The following is a 14024-nucleotide window of genomic DNA, read 5'->3' on the forward strand; positions in this document are numbered from 1 at the left end:
TCTCTTTGCCAAAACTATACTTACATTTTCTGGATGAGTCTGAAACCTCTGATAAAGTTCCTCGGGTGTGATTTTATGATAATCGATATCTAATTCCTGTTTTAGATCATCCAAATCTCCCGCTTTCCTTGGCTTTTTCTGCACTTTTCTCCGTGCCTAGACAACAAAACATATAAATTAGCTGTTTTACCTTGACATACCTAGTGAGTATACAGGGTGTCCCACCGGGAACTGTTTCGATCCCCAGTGTTTAATTTGCGAAAAGTCGCTCAGGCTCGTCCATTTTTGTTTATAATTGCGCGTTTTTTTATTTCTACAGGATGACCCAAAAAGTTATGATTTCAAGAGCAACTTATTTAAAAAAAATTCCCTGTTTTTTGTAATTTTATTCAGTGGTATAATTTTTTTGTAGCATTCCCTTCTTTAACGGTTTTCCGCAAATTGGCCATTGGCAACCGCATAATGAAAAGCTTCCTGATTTTACACCCTTGGGCTACTTCTGATGGGGTTATTTAAAATCCAAGGCTTATGTAAATCGGCTGCAAAACATCGAAGACTTAAGAGTTAAAAGCCAAAATACGGCAGAAAATTAGGTATATTGAGAGCACTATCGAATACCTATTGTCAAGGAACCAATAGTTTATAAATTGGGTAGCAATTTTTCATACGACTTTCAGACGCCAATTTTCCGAAACCCGTTAAAGATAAGTTAGGGTATGCTACATACAATTACTGAATAAAGAACTGAATAAAATTACAAAAAAGAGGGGTTTTTATTTGAAAAAGTTGACATTGGTATCATAACTTTTTTTATGGTCAACCTGTCTAAAAATTGGTTAAGGAAATGCGCAATTCAAAACAAAAAATCCACGGGTGCGAGGGATTTTTTGAAAAATAAACACCTGATTTTTAAAGAATTATATGCAATACATTTGTAAAATGGGCAAAGAATCGAGAATATTTTCCAGATGGTCGTACTTTCGGTTATATCGAAAGCAGGTAGTATATCCACTTGATTATTTTAAATCGAACACCCTGTATAGTTATCGAGTTTAGAACTGGCAAGCTAAGATATAAATTCAAATGTTGCTTTACGTAAGTTTCAATAAATTATTTTCACCTGCTCAACTACTTCAAATCCTTCTCAGAACGAAATCAATTGCTTATCAGATATCAAGGTTTAGCAATATTTAACAATCACTCAAACGAGACGATTTTAAACGAGCGATTAACACTTCAATTAGAGGATCCGCAAGCCGGTTTACAACAATAATTGTCGCGATCTATTTTGATTTTAGTATTTTAACTCAATATCAGGTCAATGTGCAATATTCGGGCCAATGGTACACTTAATTCATTCAGAATAAGGGATCCAATTTAATCCCAACGTTTCGCCTGCAGTTTAAGCATTGTCTTGAGAAATGGCTGTAGTGAACTGATGTGATATGAGCACAAAGCAACAAATTATCGCCCCTGAAAATGGTAATCACTCCTGCAGGGGAAACGTTGAGAAAAAATGGAAAAACTAACTGAGTTTATGCGTAAGGGAAGATTTTCGTTTCTTCTTCACAATCGATTTTTCTACGCTTTCACATCGTCTGCTCCCCACTCTTGAGCTGATGGAAACAGATAACAAATGAAAAAATAGTACAGTGTACCAAAAAAAATTCCAGTCCCCTTCATAAAGGGTGTTCGTCAAACAAGACTATATACTTTTTGAGATTATAGATTCGACTAGTTTCTGTTTTCTATAAAAACTCAGCAGTGTTTTTCTCTAACGCGATTTGGATAGATATGAAAGCAAAAGCTGGATTTATTTGCCAATATTTTTAGAAATCTACAGACTGTTTTTATATCTGTCCAAATCCCGTTAAAGAAACAAACAAGCTGGTTTCTATTAAAAAAATTGTATAAAGTAATTAAAAAAATACCCAGCCTACGCCTAAATAGGCGCTCGGTGACCCAAAAGAAAACTTCGTGTTCTTTCTCCACTTTTTGTTTTCGATTTTCTTTGACACTCTGTACATATAAAATGTAAACTCAAAACCACCACCAGAATACCACACTGTGTGCAAAAAATACCTTTGGTTGGCCGTCGGCTGTTTTGTTGTCGTCGTAATTGGTTGGAACGGTAGCGACCCGGTACGAATCAGAGCGGCCATGCTGTAAAACAAGCACAATCTAGCTAAGCTAAAATCGAGCAATATTGCAATGAACCATCACCAACCTTGCGCTGAAGATCTCGCAGCTGTCGTCGCCACTACAACGCTAAGCTACCGCCTCAGCTAATTTACAGCCAACGTTGCACACCGTGTAAACCGTAGCTTAGCGCTGAGTGCGACTTCGAGCATGAATGTATCAGCTACACGCTTCTCAACTCCTTAGGAGAGAAGAAGCTGTAGCTGACGCGAAATAATGATAGATGAGTCAGTCTAAAAATTGTTGCGAATATTCAAGAAATTAAATATTCTGAAGAGAATGAAGGCGCCATGCACCGAAAACAACTCTAGTGACTGGTAACTCTAAACTAAAGATACAACACAGGGTTATTAAACAACTGCTACTTACCAGATCTTTTAGATGGCTTTACGGTTAAAATGGACCACTGTGTATATACGACATTTTTAAACAGAAAATGTATACATATCCGTTTAACATCCGATATTTTTGGCAGAAAATCAACAACGCATAACTTTCCATGTAAGAATGAGGAAGGGTAATTCCATGTGGACTTTGGCAACGATTTCCCCAGATAAACATGAACTGGAAATGTCTGGCAACCATAATAAAAACGGCTAATGGCTTTGACATTCAAATCAAACCGCTACACACAATAATCCATTTCCAAATATCGAATAACTACAATAATTAAAGCTTTTGCAGTTGTAAAATAACCCTGTAGAGTCCGATCTAATGTGATACCATGGAAGAAATCGATGCCGTCGGTGAAGAACTAAATGAACCGTAGCGTTTCGATTACAATGCGTATCATTTTAGATCGGAATATTCAAAAAAATTAACGAACACTCTTGAAGGAAATAAAAAGACAGTGCCATAATGACTGGGTTGTACCACATGGTTAATGATTAAGACTATGCTAGACTATGTAAAACAAGTCACTGGTTTGCATTCAAAACCTCATCTAAAGCATTTTCAGCCGCGCTAAGAGCATGAATGTTTAAGTTATATATTCGACGCTATTCTAAACTTTTTACGCCAAAATAAAGCGAATTAAACATTTACCACCAAACTATATTTAAAGCGAACTGTTTTTAAGATTTTTCAAGCTGAGCAGCGCATTAGCGCTCACGTCGTGTACCTTCAAAAAAAAAAACAATCTCCGTAAAAGTACCTTTAGTAGCCGACATGCACAGGGTGTCGGAAAATTAGTGTGCAATTTTTCGAGGATCGTTTTTTCTGCAACAGTAGTTCTCGCTTGTTTATAGTAGATTTTCTTTAAATTATCTGGAAAAAATGAATCCAAAGCGTCTAAAAAAAAAGGATGTTTGAAAAAAATTGAAGACCTACATTTCGATTTTTGACTGCCGATATATCGAAACCGGTTGGTCTGAGAGCTTTCGACCAAGTATACCGTTTTTGCACAATATTAATAAGGAAACAAATGAAATCATGGTTCATCATCATTACAACGGTGTCCAAAAAATTAGAGCCACTTAAATGCAATCTTTCCTTGCAGGATCAAAAACATTAACAAATTTACGTTTGTCTCGCCAAAAATCGTTTTCCAAAATAAATTTCCGGTCTCTGAAGAAAAACCGCTAACAATTTTCAATTATTTTATCCAAAATTGCATAACCTTTTTTAATTAAAACTGATAAAGCCAGTAAACAAAATCACACGCTGATGGACTGGAAATGTAGCCTTGTTTCAAGGTAAGTTCATAAATAAAATAATTGTGATAATTGTGCTCTTGTTGTTTGCAGCGATGGTTCAATTGTGCTTAGTTCTCAGCCACACATAAAACTGCTCATAACCGAATATGCTAATAATCGCAACCTGTACGTTTGCTCAAATGTTTATCACAATTCTGTGGATAAGTGGTTGACTAATTTATTATTGGATAATAAGCGTAATATCCATTTCCATGTCATGCTTTTGTGTGCATCGAGTTCCTACCCATAATGCTAAGATGGACACATTTTCACTAGTGAAAACCATACATTTGGTGTCCGTGTTTTTTTGATAAAATTCTGTTTTGTATTCCTATTTGTTTGGGCAATTCAATTTTTTCTTTTAGCACTTTTAGGGTGGCTAAAAATTGGCATACATAAATAGTCGGCACCCAAACCTACTTTCATTCCCAATAATTTTTTATGCGAGTCTAAATTTTCAGTGACACCAAATGGACAAGTTTTTAATTGAAATACTCTAGGTAGGTACTTAAATTTTAGTGAAATGTTTTTCGGGTGTAAAGTTTTAGCAACAACAAAAAACTTGATATATAATCTGCAAGAAATAAAACAAACGAAGTTCGACTTGAACCACTCTGATTCTAATGATTTTCCACTTTTCCCGAGATATAAAAGAAAATCTTCAATTATTCACCCCATGAAAATTCAGCATTCAGCTTGAGCCCTGAGGAGGAATAGAAAGGGATTTTAGGACTCGATATATTTTCGACTGTTTTCATATAGCATATAAATGCTCTAAATGTTCCGGTTTGCTTATTTTTTCTTCTATCTTCTATCACGAAAATTCTGAAGAAACATAATGAGCGAAATATATTTCGCAAACATTTTCATCTAAAAAGTCCTTATTTGTTTTTGAATATTTGAAATTTGTCAATTTCAACGAAACGCAAAAGAATTTGAAAATTATTTTAGACTTTACTGAATTTAAAATATTTCTTAAAGTGCCTAAATCAATACCGTTTCATGTTTGCTTCAAGTTTTTTTTTATTATTTGAGATAAATACTTCTTTCCGAGAGATTCCGATTTGGAACAAGTACACATTTTTTGTTTAGGAAATATCGCAAAACAAGATATTGTCAACATAAAGCGATATTTTTAAACTTAATTAAATTTATTTTATTTTAATGTTGATTCATCGATCTAAAAAAATCCCCAATGCAAATGTTTATGGTCATAGTAAAACTGGTTAAGAATCTTTTAGAAAAAAACGAAAATGTTATTTCCACTTTGACACCCTGTATCTATATCTTATATCTCGGAATCTATTAACTTTTGGAATAAATGTTCCCGAAACGCGATATTTTTACATAAACAATTTATCAGTGCATTTTGTCATATTCGTTAACAACCACCCTGTATAATAGTTTATATCTTTTTCTACATCCACTTGCCCAAGTGTGAATTTTAATTAAAGTTTCAATTAAAATATTACCTGTTTATGCTCTTCTTTCTTAATTCATTTTCTCTTTCAAGCGAGATTATAAAAAGCTCATTTGAATTTGTGTATTATGTTTAATTTTTTTATCGATATTCATATAGGTACTTTCCGCCGCTTCTTATTCGAATTTTTCATTGAACAATTAATTTAACTTTTTGCGCAAATGTGTCGAAAAATTGAACATGATTTGTCCGATAACTTATTTTTCGATTTTGTACTTTGAAACTATAAGGAATATCTGATAAAGCTGAATTCGGAAAATATAGTGCTCTAATTGTGCTAACGAAAAGTCTCTAAGTCCGCCGTTGCCCGTCAGAAAGATCTTTACAACTAATGCGCTATGTTCAACTGTTTCGGAGATTTAACGTCTTCCATCTTCAGACACCTGAATGGAAAACGAAGCCCTACTTTGATCGTCAACTTTATAAACCCACAATAAAATTCAACAAATCTGGCACTTGAACGCGCGATATTCGAAAATGGTTTGGGGCGTACTCTAGGGGCGTGCCAAACTTCCACTCAATATCCTGAAATATCGGTCAAACCTTTAAGTATTGGGCGTTCCGTTGCCGAAATTACATCACCCTTTTGCTTCATAAAGGGCCCGAAATTTGCACAAACGACCCCAAGAAAACCTGAATTTATTCAATAATATCAATGCAAACAAACAGCTAGATCTTGCATCCCAGAATTTTTCAAGCGCGTTTAAGGTTCTCGTTTGCATTTGCACTAAAACTAGAAGAAACGCATGACTGAAATCAACCGGAAAATGAAGAAAAAACGACCTCAAACTGATGAGGGTTTTCCCCCTTTTGGTCCGAAGTGGTATGCAATTTCTTGCTGACGTTTCGCAAGCACAAAAGCAAGTTTTGTTGGACGTTTTAGGCCAGAAAAACTCACCAGTTTCAAGCAAAGGCCGCAAAAGCCTACTTTTTTGATAATCTGGCGCTGAAGAAAATGTAAAAAACACACTGATTTACTAAGACAGTGGATGCGGTTATAAACATTGAGGAGACAGTAGTACCTACTGCAAATCATCCTGCAGACATCGACTAAAAGAAATTAACAAATTCTTGGGTGATTCAATAGGGGCGGTCCATTCTTGTACGAAACCTCCCTGATGGGTTTCGTTTGAAATGGACGTTTGCCCAATAGAAGACAAAAGACGAAAGTTCAAGGTTGTAATTGGGTCATGCCCATGTACCAGCAGGGCGCAAGACTGATATGGATTTTTTCTGGAACTTTGAATGCCCAACATATGAAACCCCTCTGCCTGAAATCCATAGCGTGTTGAAATGTCGTTTTAACCAGCCCCAGCTTAAATATTCTTGGGGTTGAGTTGAAGAACTCCCCCAAAACCATCAGCCAACTGGGAATTGGTTAGGCAATTAGATAACAATTAATAGAAAACAGCTTGCATGGATCCACAATTACACAATAGCCGAATTATAGAAATATGCAGGAGAAGATCGATATCGACGCCGACCGGGCCAGGACACCCACCAAAGACGCCGAACAAAATGCGGAAAAGAGCACTAAGAGCTACAAGCAAACGTACCTCCCCCATGGTGGCTGGCCCTCGGCAGAGAGATGATAATCCGGGGTAAAATTGGTGTTAAATGCAGAAACTCATATGGTGGCAGCTATCTTTGGACCTTTCACTACAAACGCACTGCTGGACGGGCGCGGACCCACTGAAAAGCGTCGAACGCGCTACTGACGCGGCGCCTATTGAGCTCTGACGTCACACTGCGGACCCCGCGTGTCTGCCAGCGGCGACGACGTCGGCGTCGAAGGAGAAAGGCGCACGAATCCCACAGGAACCTCCACCATGAGGACCCAGCGATGAGCTGGAGCTGGAACACCTAAATCCAATCGAGCGCTCACAACGGTATGAGCGCTTCTGTGTCTCTACACGGCAGACAATCACTTCCATGTCCACCTCATTTTCAAATAATTTTTGCATGAAAATCACACATTCAACTCAATTGAATGAATGAGCGGAATTCGCTTGAAAAATACAGGAGAAAACGTGCAAATCTAGGCCTGGTAACACTGTGTTGAGTTGTTGCCGCTCTTTTTAACGTTTTCCCAGCAACGGAACTGGGTGATTCATGAAGAATGGGAAATCCGAAAACTGGAGCTCGGCCAACGTGCGTCAAACAGACCGTAAATAATCAAATGCGGTTTGGCTGATTTTGATGCAAAATTTCTCAAGTCTCCAGAAGCTTTAGAACAAAACTTCCAAAGTTTCCAAATGGCTGCACCGCAGGACATTAAGCTTTTCTGACTAAAAGTTCTTTTTGAAAAATTCCTCATATTTTTGCAGCTTAGCAAGCAGGGGTGATCGGATTTTAGTCTAATTTCTAGCTATCGATCGACTTGAGACCAGGACTGAGAAGCAAATTTAAAATTATGGCATTTCAAGCTCAAAAGAATTTTTTCCTTGGAAAATTTACCGACACATTGAAAGAACGGAATTTCGCGCATAACTCAATTGTGGTTTGGACGATCAGAACTTAGGAGTTTTAGAATCACTGCTTTTCAAAGCGTTTGTGACTTGAGGACCTCATTTTTAGAAAACTTCTTATAGCATATTAATAAAATGGCACTTTGCAACTTAGCGGAGAGAAGTTGGATAACATTTTAATCAATTCGTTGCTTTTCGATCGACCTTAGAACGAGACGAATAAGCAGCTTTATCTAGCTGCATTTTACAAAATTGCACAGGTGCAATGCATTCAATTTTTTTCTAAATAACCGAATTTTATTTTATGAAAGTCAGCTAAAAGTTTAGAGCGGTTTGCCGGATTTTAAGCAAATTTGGAAGCTCCTATCCGCTTTGGAACAGGCTAAGAAGCACTTTCCGCATGGCCCGGTTTCAGACAATCAGGCATTCGGGGCTCGAAATTAATTTTTTTGAGAAACTTACTTATAATTTGTTAGAAAAAAATTACTATTATCAAGCACCGTTTAGTCGATCTTCAGACTAAACTTCAGCTCCTTATCGGTTTTCGAACAAAACCTAGGAGCAATTTTCAAATCGCCGCGTTTTAGAAAATTAAGTATTTGTCTGAATTTTTTTTTCCAAAAAGTTTCCGGTATATTGAAAGAATTAAATTTTGTTCAATCGTGAAGTGCTTACTTACAATTTTTTGTTGGTTTGGTGGACTTTTAGCTAGATTTTCAGCTCTCTATCGGCGTTAAAACCGGCCTTAAAGGCAATTTCCAAATCGCTGCGTTTCAGAAAATGAAGTATTTGGACCTGAAAAATTTTTTTTTACAAAAAGTTTCCGCGATATTGAAAGAATGAAATTTTTTTCAATCGTCAAGTGCGGTTTTGTCGATTTCAAGCCAATTTTTCAGCTCTCTATCGACGTTAAAACCAGACTTGGACGCAATTTCTAAATCGCTGCGCTTCAGAAAATTAAGCATGTCCCAAAAAGACAATTTGTTTCCAAAAGATTCCCGGTATATTGAAAGAATTGAATTGAATAAACCACATTTTTCAGCTGTCTAAGACCGTTTAAACTAGATTTACAAATGATAAGCAAATATCCGGGTCTCAAAAAATTAGGCATTTGAAGTTTTAAAAAATGTATTTTCTTATTATTGTTTTCTTTAAAAAAATGAAAAGTTAGCTCAACAGTCGAGCTGGCTTTGGTTGATCTTGGGACAAAATTTAGTTTGATAACAGGACTTATAAACGGCGTTTCAAAAAATGAAGCAGGTGGGGGCACAAAAGATCATTTTGTCAAAAATTTTATTTATTGAGATAATGTAATTTTGCGCAAAAGTCGATTGCAGTCTGATCAATTGTCTGCAAACATTTCAGATCTCTAACGGTTTAGAAACAAATAAGACATTTGGGGCACAAAAATGTAAATTTTCCAAAAATTGTCGTGCTTAATTTTGAAACTGTGCACTTATTCTATTAAACCCAACTCGAACTCAGATATAGAGAATTCAAAGCTGATCCTCACCTGTGCGCTTACAAATCATGAAACAATGTTAATTAGTTCAACAAAGGAAGCAATTAAGAAACAATTACCAAACGGGTGTAAGACAAATAAAAAAAATTCCTTTAAAGCTCATTCGTAAAAAGCGCCAGGACACGAATTAATTCAACAACCGAGCCAACTTGAAGGACGTAACTCTTGAAAACCCCCAATCCAACGAATTTTATTTCTGAATATATTTCATTTCTTGCCAATATGGCTTGCCTCTACCGATCTCAGGTAAACATATTTTCTCTCTGGTTCTAATCGAAAATAGCCTTTTCCCAGTCCGGACACAAATATTTCCAATAATTCCCATCAATACCTCGGAAATTGGCTGCCTCTAAGCAGTGAGGGCGTCATCCAAGCTCCATACAAATGAATAGCCTGTGTGGATGACAAGTTTTTAATTGACCCAAAAATCGATCCCAGCCTGGACGAGCCAGTAAACAAGAAGTTGGCAATGTAGGTAACAACAGTTTGACACTGTGTGGTAAAATTTATAACTTAAACCATTCACCGATCCCCTGTAAACATAAGCAATGAGGCCTTGAAAGCTTATTGGACCAGAGCCGCTGTATCTATGGAAACGAGAGTATTGCAAAGCAAACAGTAGAAATACGCGGGCTGTTTCCATAATGGTCGAGTAGTTTCGTAGACAATCTTCACTAAGCACTTAGAATATCCATCCCGTTATAATCGCACGAATGAACGGATTAGCTTGACAAATTGAGCAAGTGGAATTTCGCAATGTTCGCGCGCTAAAATATCAAATTCGGGTTAAACAATATCCTTGAGACAGCAAAATCATGTGAGTAATTTATGAGGAGCCACAAATGAGTTCCCAAACTCCCCACACATGAACAACTAGCGCATTTTCACGTATAAAGTACAAATCAACGGCTTAAAATTGTGCTGAATCCTGATTAAGGCAATTAACTTTGCACTAAGCCTTAATCTGATTAGGATATAAAAAGCGGTTTGTTTAAGGTTTAAGGTTTAGTTCAGGTCATACTTTTATTCAAGTCCTGACGGATACGGATAATAGATAAAAGGTTTTTGATCATGACTGCTGATCAATGCAGGTGAGTGTTCTGATTAAATAATCTAATAAATGAGCGACATCGTAAATTGTTTTACAATTATTTGGTTGATACTCTGATCTGAGGGAAAAATATTTATTGTAGATTATCTAACAGATTACATACTATGATTAGAAGAACTTAGAAAATTAGACAATATACGGGAGTCATTGAGGGCTAGCGATCTAATATATTTTCAACATGGCTTCAACTTCCGATTATACCGGACATAGGTGGCAACTTGCTTATTGTATATTATTGAATTTTTGAATTCTACTCTAGATTCTAGATAGATTTCATGTATTATGTTCTACACCTAAGTTCCGTTTTTGATATATTTGGAATTTTATATCAGAAATTACTGTTGCAGCCACTAGAAAAATTATTAATTCTTCCTATAAGGAATTATGTATGTGTTATTTAATTTCAGTTGCATTCCTTGATAAAAAGAACTTACTTTAATAGAATTTTGATAACAACTTTTGGAATAGACGACCTTACACAAACTTGCCTTTATTTTTAATGCTAAATGTGATTAAATTATCAAAACTGGAGGTTTCCATTTGGAAAACTAGATTTTGAGCGGCTTCCTCAATTTTATTTTAAAACTTGAATAGGGTTCAAATAATATCATTAGTTGAGGATTTTTTTCTGATTCATAAAAAATGGTTATAGAAATTAATGATTGTTTTTTGTTAATATTTGACGGGAAAATTGATTTGTCCCAACATAAGGCGGGAGAAAAAACAACCCGACGTTCAACTTGCAACCAAATGGCAAGTAAAATCAATTTCTAGTAATTTTCGATCACTTTTAATTCAAATTATGATTTAATCGACTTTAACTAGTAGTCTAAAAGTGAACAACTCCCGCTATATAGAAAAAGACCGTCAACCATTTGCAAGTACTTGGCAATAAGCCATTGTTTTAGAATGATATACTTAATAGATAAATAATCCAAGCAAAAGTTCATTTCGCGGAAAATTCAATCTCTTCATAACGGAGTCTCGAAATTAAGGCAGCTTCTTCTTAATTAATCTCTATAACTACAACCTTTTTAGTTTAATTAAGTTAATTAACTCGCATCGAATAAATAGGAAGTAACCTTGTAATCAGGAAAAGGATCGCGATCTGTACGTAATATGCACCATGTGATGTAATTTTTTTTAACGAGCAAATGTGTTAACATGATTGTCAACATAGGATGGTCGGATAATGCATAATTTATACAGAGTATTTGCACGCATCGCAAACTTGATAGAATGAAACTGGTCAATTTTATGGACTTAAAATTTTCTCCTGGCGTTTCGCAAGCATGAAGGGCTCGCATCTTCAGGAATGGTTGCTGGGCCAAGAAAATCAAAACCCAACCATTTTGTTAACTGATCGAATGTGTAGAAAACGTAATGAACAAAGCTCTAGTAAATAATCGGCATTCATACAGATTCATGCACTTGATGCTCTATAAAGACACATTACGTCGTTAAATTTGAAAAATTCAGAACTAAACCAACTGAAACAGTGATTTGGCGACATAATGACGTCGCGACGCTCGTCAAATAGCATATTTTTAACGAGCAATGTCACAGCGAGCTTTTTTTAGATTTTGCACGAGTATTTTCAGATAGGTCAACCCAATAATGGGCTAAAACGAGGAACGAGGACAAGTGGATAAAGCCGCACAAATACTCCACAGCTGACTGCTTGCCCATGGACTAGGAAAATTGCTTTCCATTAAACAGCCGAACCAAAACAACGCCATCATGTCTAAGCGAAAACGAAAATATTTACTATAATTAGAACAAAAGCGCGTTTAATCATATCGCACATTTGCCAGCATGTACAACCGAGAATGTGTTGGGACAGTTCAGGTTCTACCAAAACCAACCAAAACCAGTTCAACCACGCTGAACAGCTGAGTATAAACAATTGAAGCGATGAGTACGGATTTTCATAGCCAACTTGAACCGGTTTTCAATTTTATTTCTCAACTATTCAAAGCCGGCTGGACGAGATTTTATTTGATGGAAGCAAAGGTTATTCATGTGGACCAACACGCTTTTAAGACTCAAAATCACTGTGTCCAAGATTAGAAATAATAACTTATAAGTTGGTTAAATAAAATAAAACTTGGGCAATTAAAAATCTTACAAAATGGTGCTCTAAAATTTTTCATTAAAATTTTGGTTCCTGATTTGTCTGAAAAAACCCGAAATTTTCGAACTTTGCTTACAGTATTTTTTTATTGTCAGTTTTATGCTGTGACCAAGAAACCAGCATCAACTTCATTTATCAAATACGGCTCAGTCGGTTTAACGGCAAATTCTAAAACCTCCTTTATTATGAATTCAACGATGCATAACATGTTAAGGTTTAATGATGTTGTCGTCATTTGCTTAAATAATTGTGAAATTTGTGAACATTGTAGCAGACTAAATTAGTAAACATATTGCATTTGTTTTTTAATAAACATTTAACAGTTTTTTTAAGAGATTCCAATACATATCCTACACTGCGTTGAACATTTTTCAATCCAGCCAGAGCAAGTACGTACAAGAATCGAAGGGTTTGGATGGAAACTGCGCCATTACAAAAATATGGAGTTAGATTGCAGCTGAAAATCATATCACCGTGTTTGGCAGATAATTTTCGTAATTAAGAAAATTTTTTTAAAAATATTCTTCATACTAAATTCTCAGTTGTAAATTCGATAATGCATGTTATTTTAAAAGTAGATATTCATTTAAAAAAATGCACATCTAGACTTAGCAACTAGTGATCGAAAGCTTCCTTCATCTACAAACACGCAGCCATTTTCTGCATTTTTTTACCCAAATAAAGCGCAAAAACATCATCTATTGTAGTTCAGTTGAATGCGTCCCTCCACGTTACAGCCATTCATATGCAAATTACTTATTGTCCCTTCTATTAATTATTTGTGACGGATTCTATGAATAAACCAGCAAAATATATACAGGGTGTTTCATAATAGCCAAATAATAATGTTTTAGTTCAGTAAATGTTTGTTATTTGTATCATGCAACAACTTTCTATTGCAAAATTGCAAAAATAAATAGGATTGGTAATTGATTTTTTTGGGTTTTTCTGTCCAACGGTTTTGAAATATTTGGGTTGCTTTGGGTTCGTCATTAGATATTTTCAGACACTTTGAACCGTTTGCCAGATACCATCAAATTTGACATTTTCCCCTCCAACTTTGAAACAAAAACGAATTTTCGATAAAGACTAATAAAGAAAACATAAAGCTCGAGATGCTCTATGGAAAAGGTTCTAATGAGTTTTGCGCCATTTTCCATCGTTTCCGAGATATGAATGAAAATGTTCAGTAACAATAATCTACATATACAGGGTGATTCAAAATTGGCGTCATTCCTTTTAAGGGGTGATAGAGGCTCACTTGGGGAGTACGAGAAAAATATAAAAAACATTTTTTCGAAAATTTCTAGAAGATAGTTGAAGTTGAAGATCAAATTTCAACTTTGTTATTAAGCATTATTTAGAAATTGTTCCATGTTTAATTGGTAGCATATTGGAATACTTAAGCATTCAAAA

The 14024-nt window shown here is 35.6% G+C and overlaps 1 protein-coding gene across 12 annotated transcripts in view; it reads right to left on the minus strand.

Moving 5' to 3' along the window:
- The window catches only part of LOC109543820 (sodium/potassium-transporting ATPase subunit alpha), a 48768-nt gene that overhangs the window by 17911 nt on the left and 16833 nt on the right, over positions 1–14024 (minus strand). For 5 of the 12 annotated variants that reach the window (XM_019913698.2, XM_019913699.2, XM_019913700.2 and 2 more), the window contains exons 2-3: positions 2083–2163; positions 25–156 (exon numbers count right to left, since the gene is read on the minus strand). In XM_019913698.2, coding sequence (XP_019769257.1) covers positions 25–156; positions 2083–2163 — 213 coding nt within the window. Of the gene's footprint in view, positions 1–24; positions 157–2082; positions 2164–6929; positions 7128–14024 lie in introns of those variants that run through there. The other 7 variants (XM_019913702.2, XM_019913701.2, XM_019913704.2 and 4 more) reach the window with 3 other exon arrangements.

The sequence above is a fragment of the Dendroctonus ponderosae genome, unplaced genomic scaffold, assembly GCF_020466585.1.
Source record: "Dendroctonus ponderosae isolate FM_Combo_2020 unplaced genomic scaffold, Dpon_F_20191213v2 Dpon_F_20191213_6, whole genome shotgun sequence".
Lineage (NCBI taxonomy): Eukaryota > Metazoa > Arthropoda > Insecta > Coleoptera > Curculionidae > Dendroctonus > Dendroctonus ponderosae.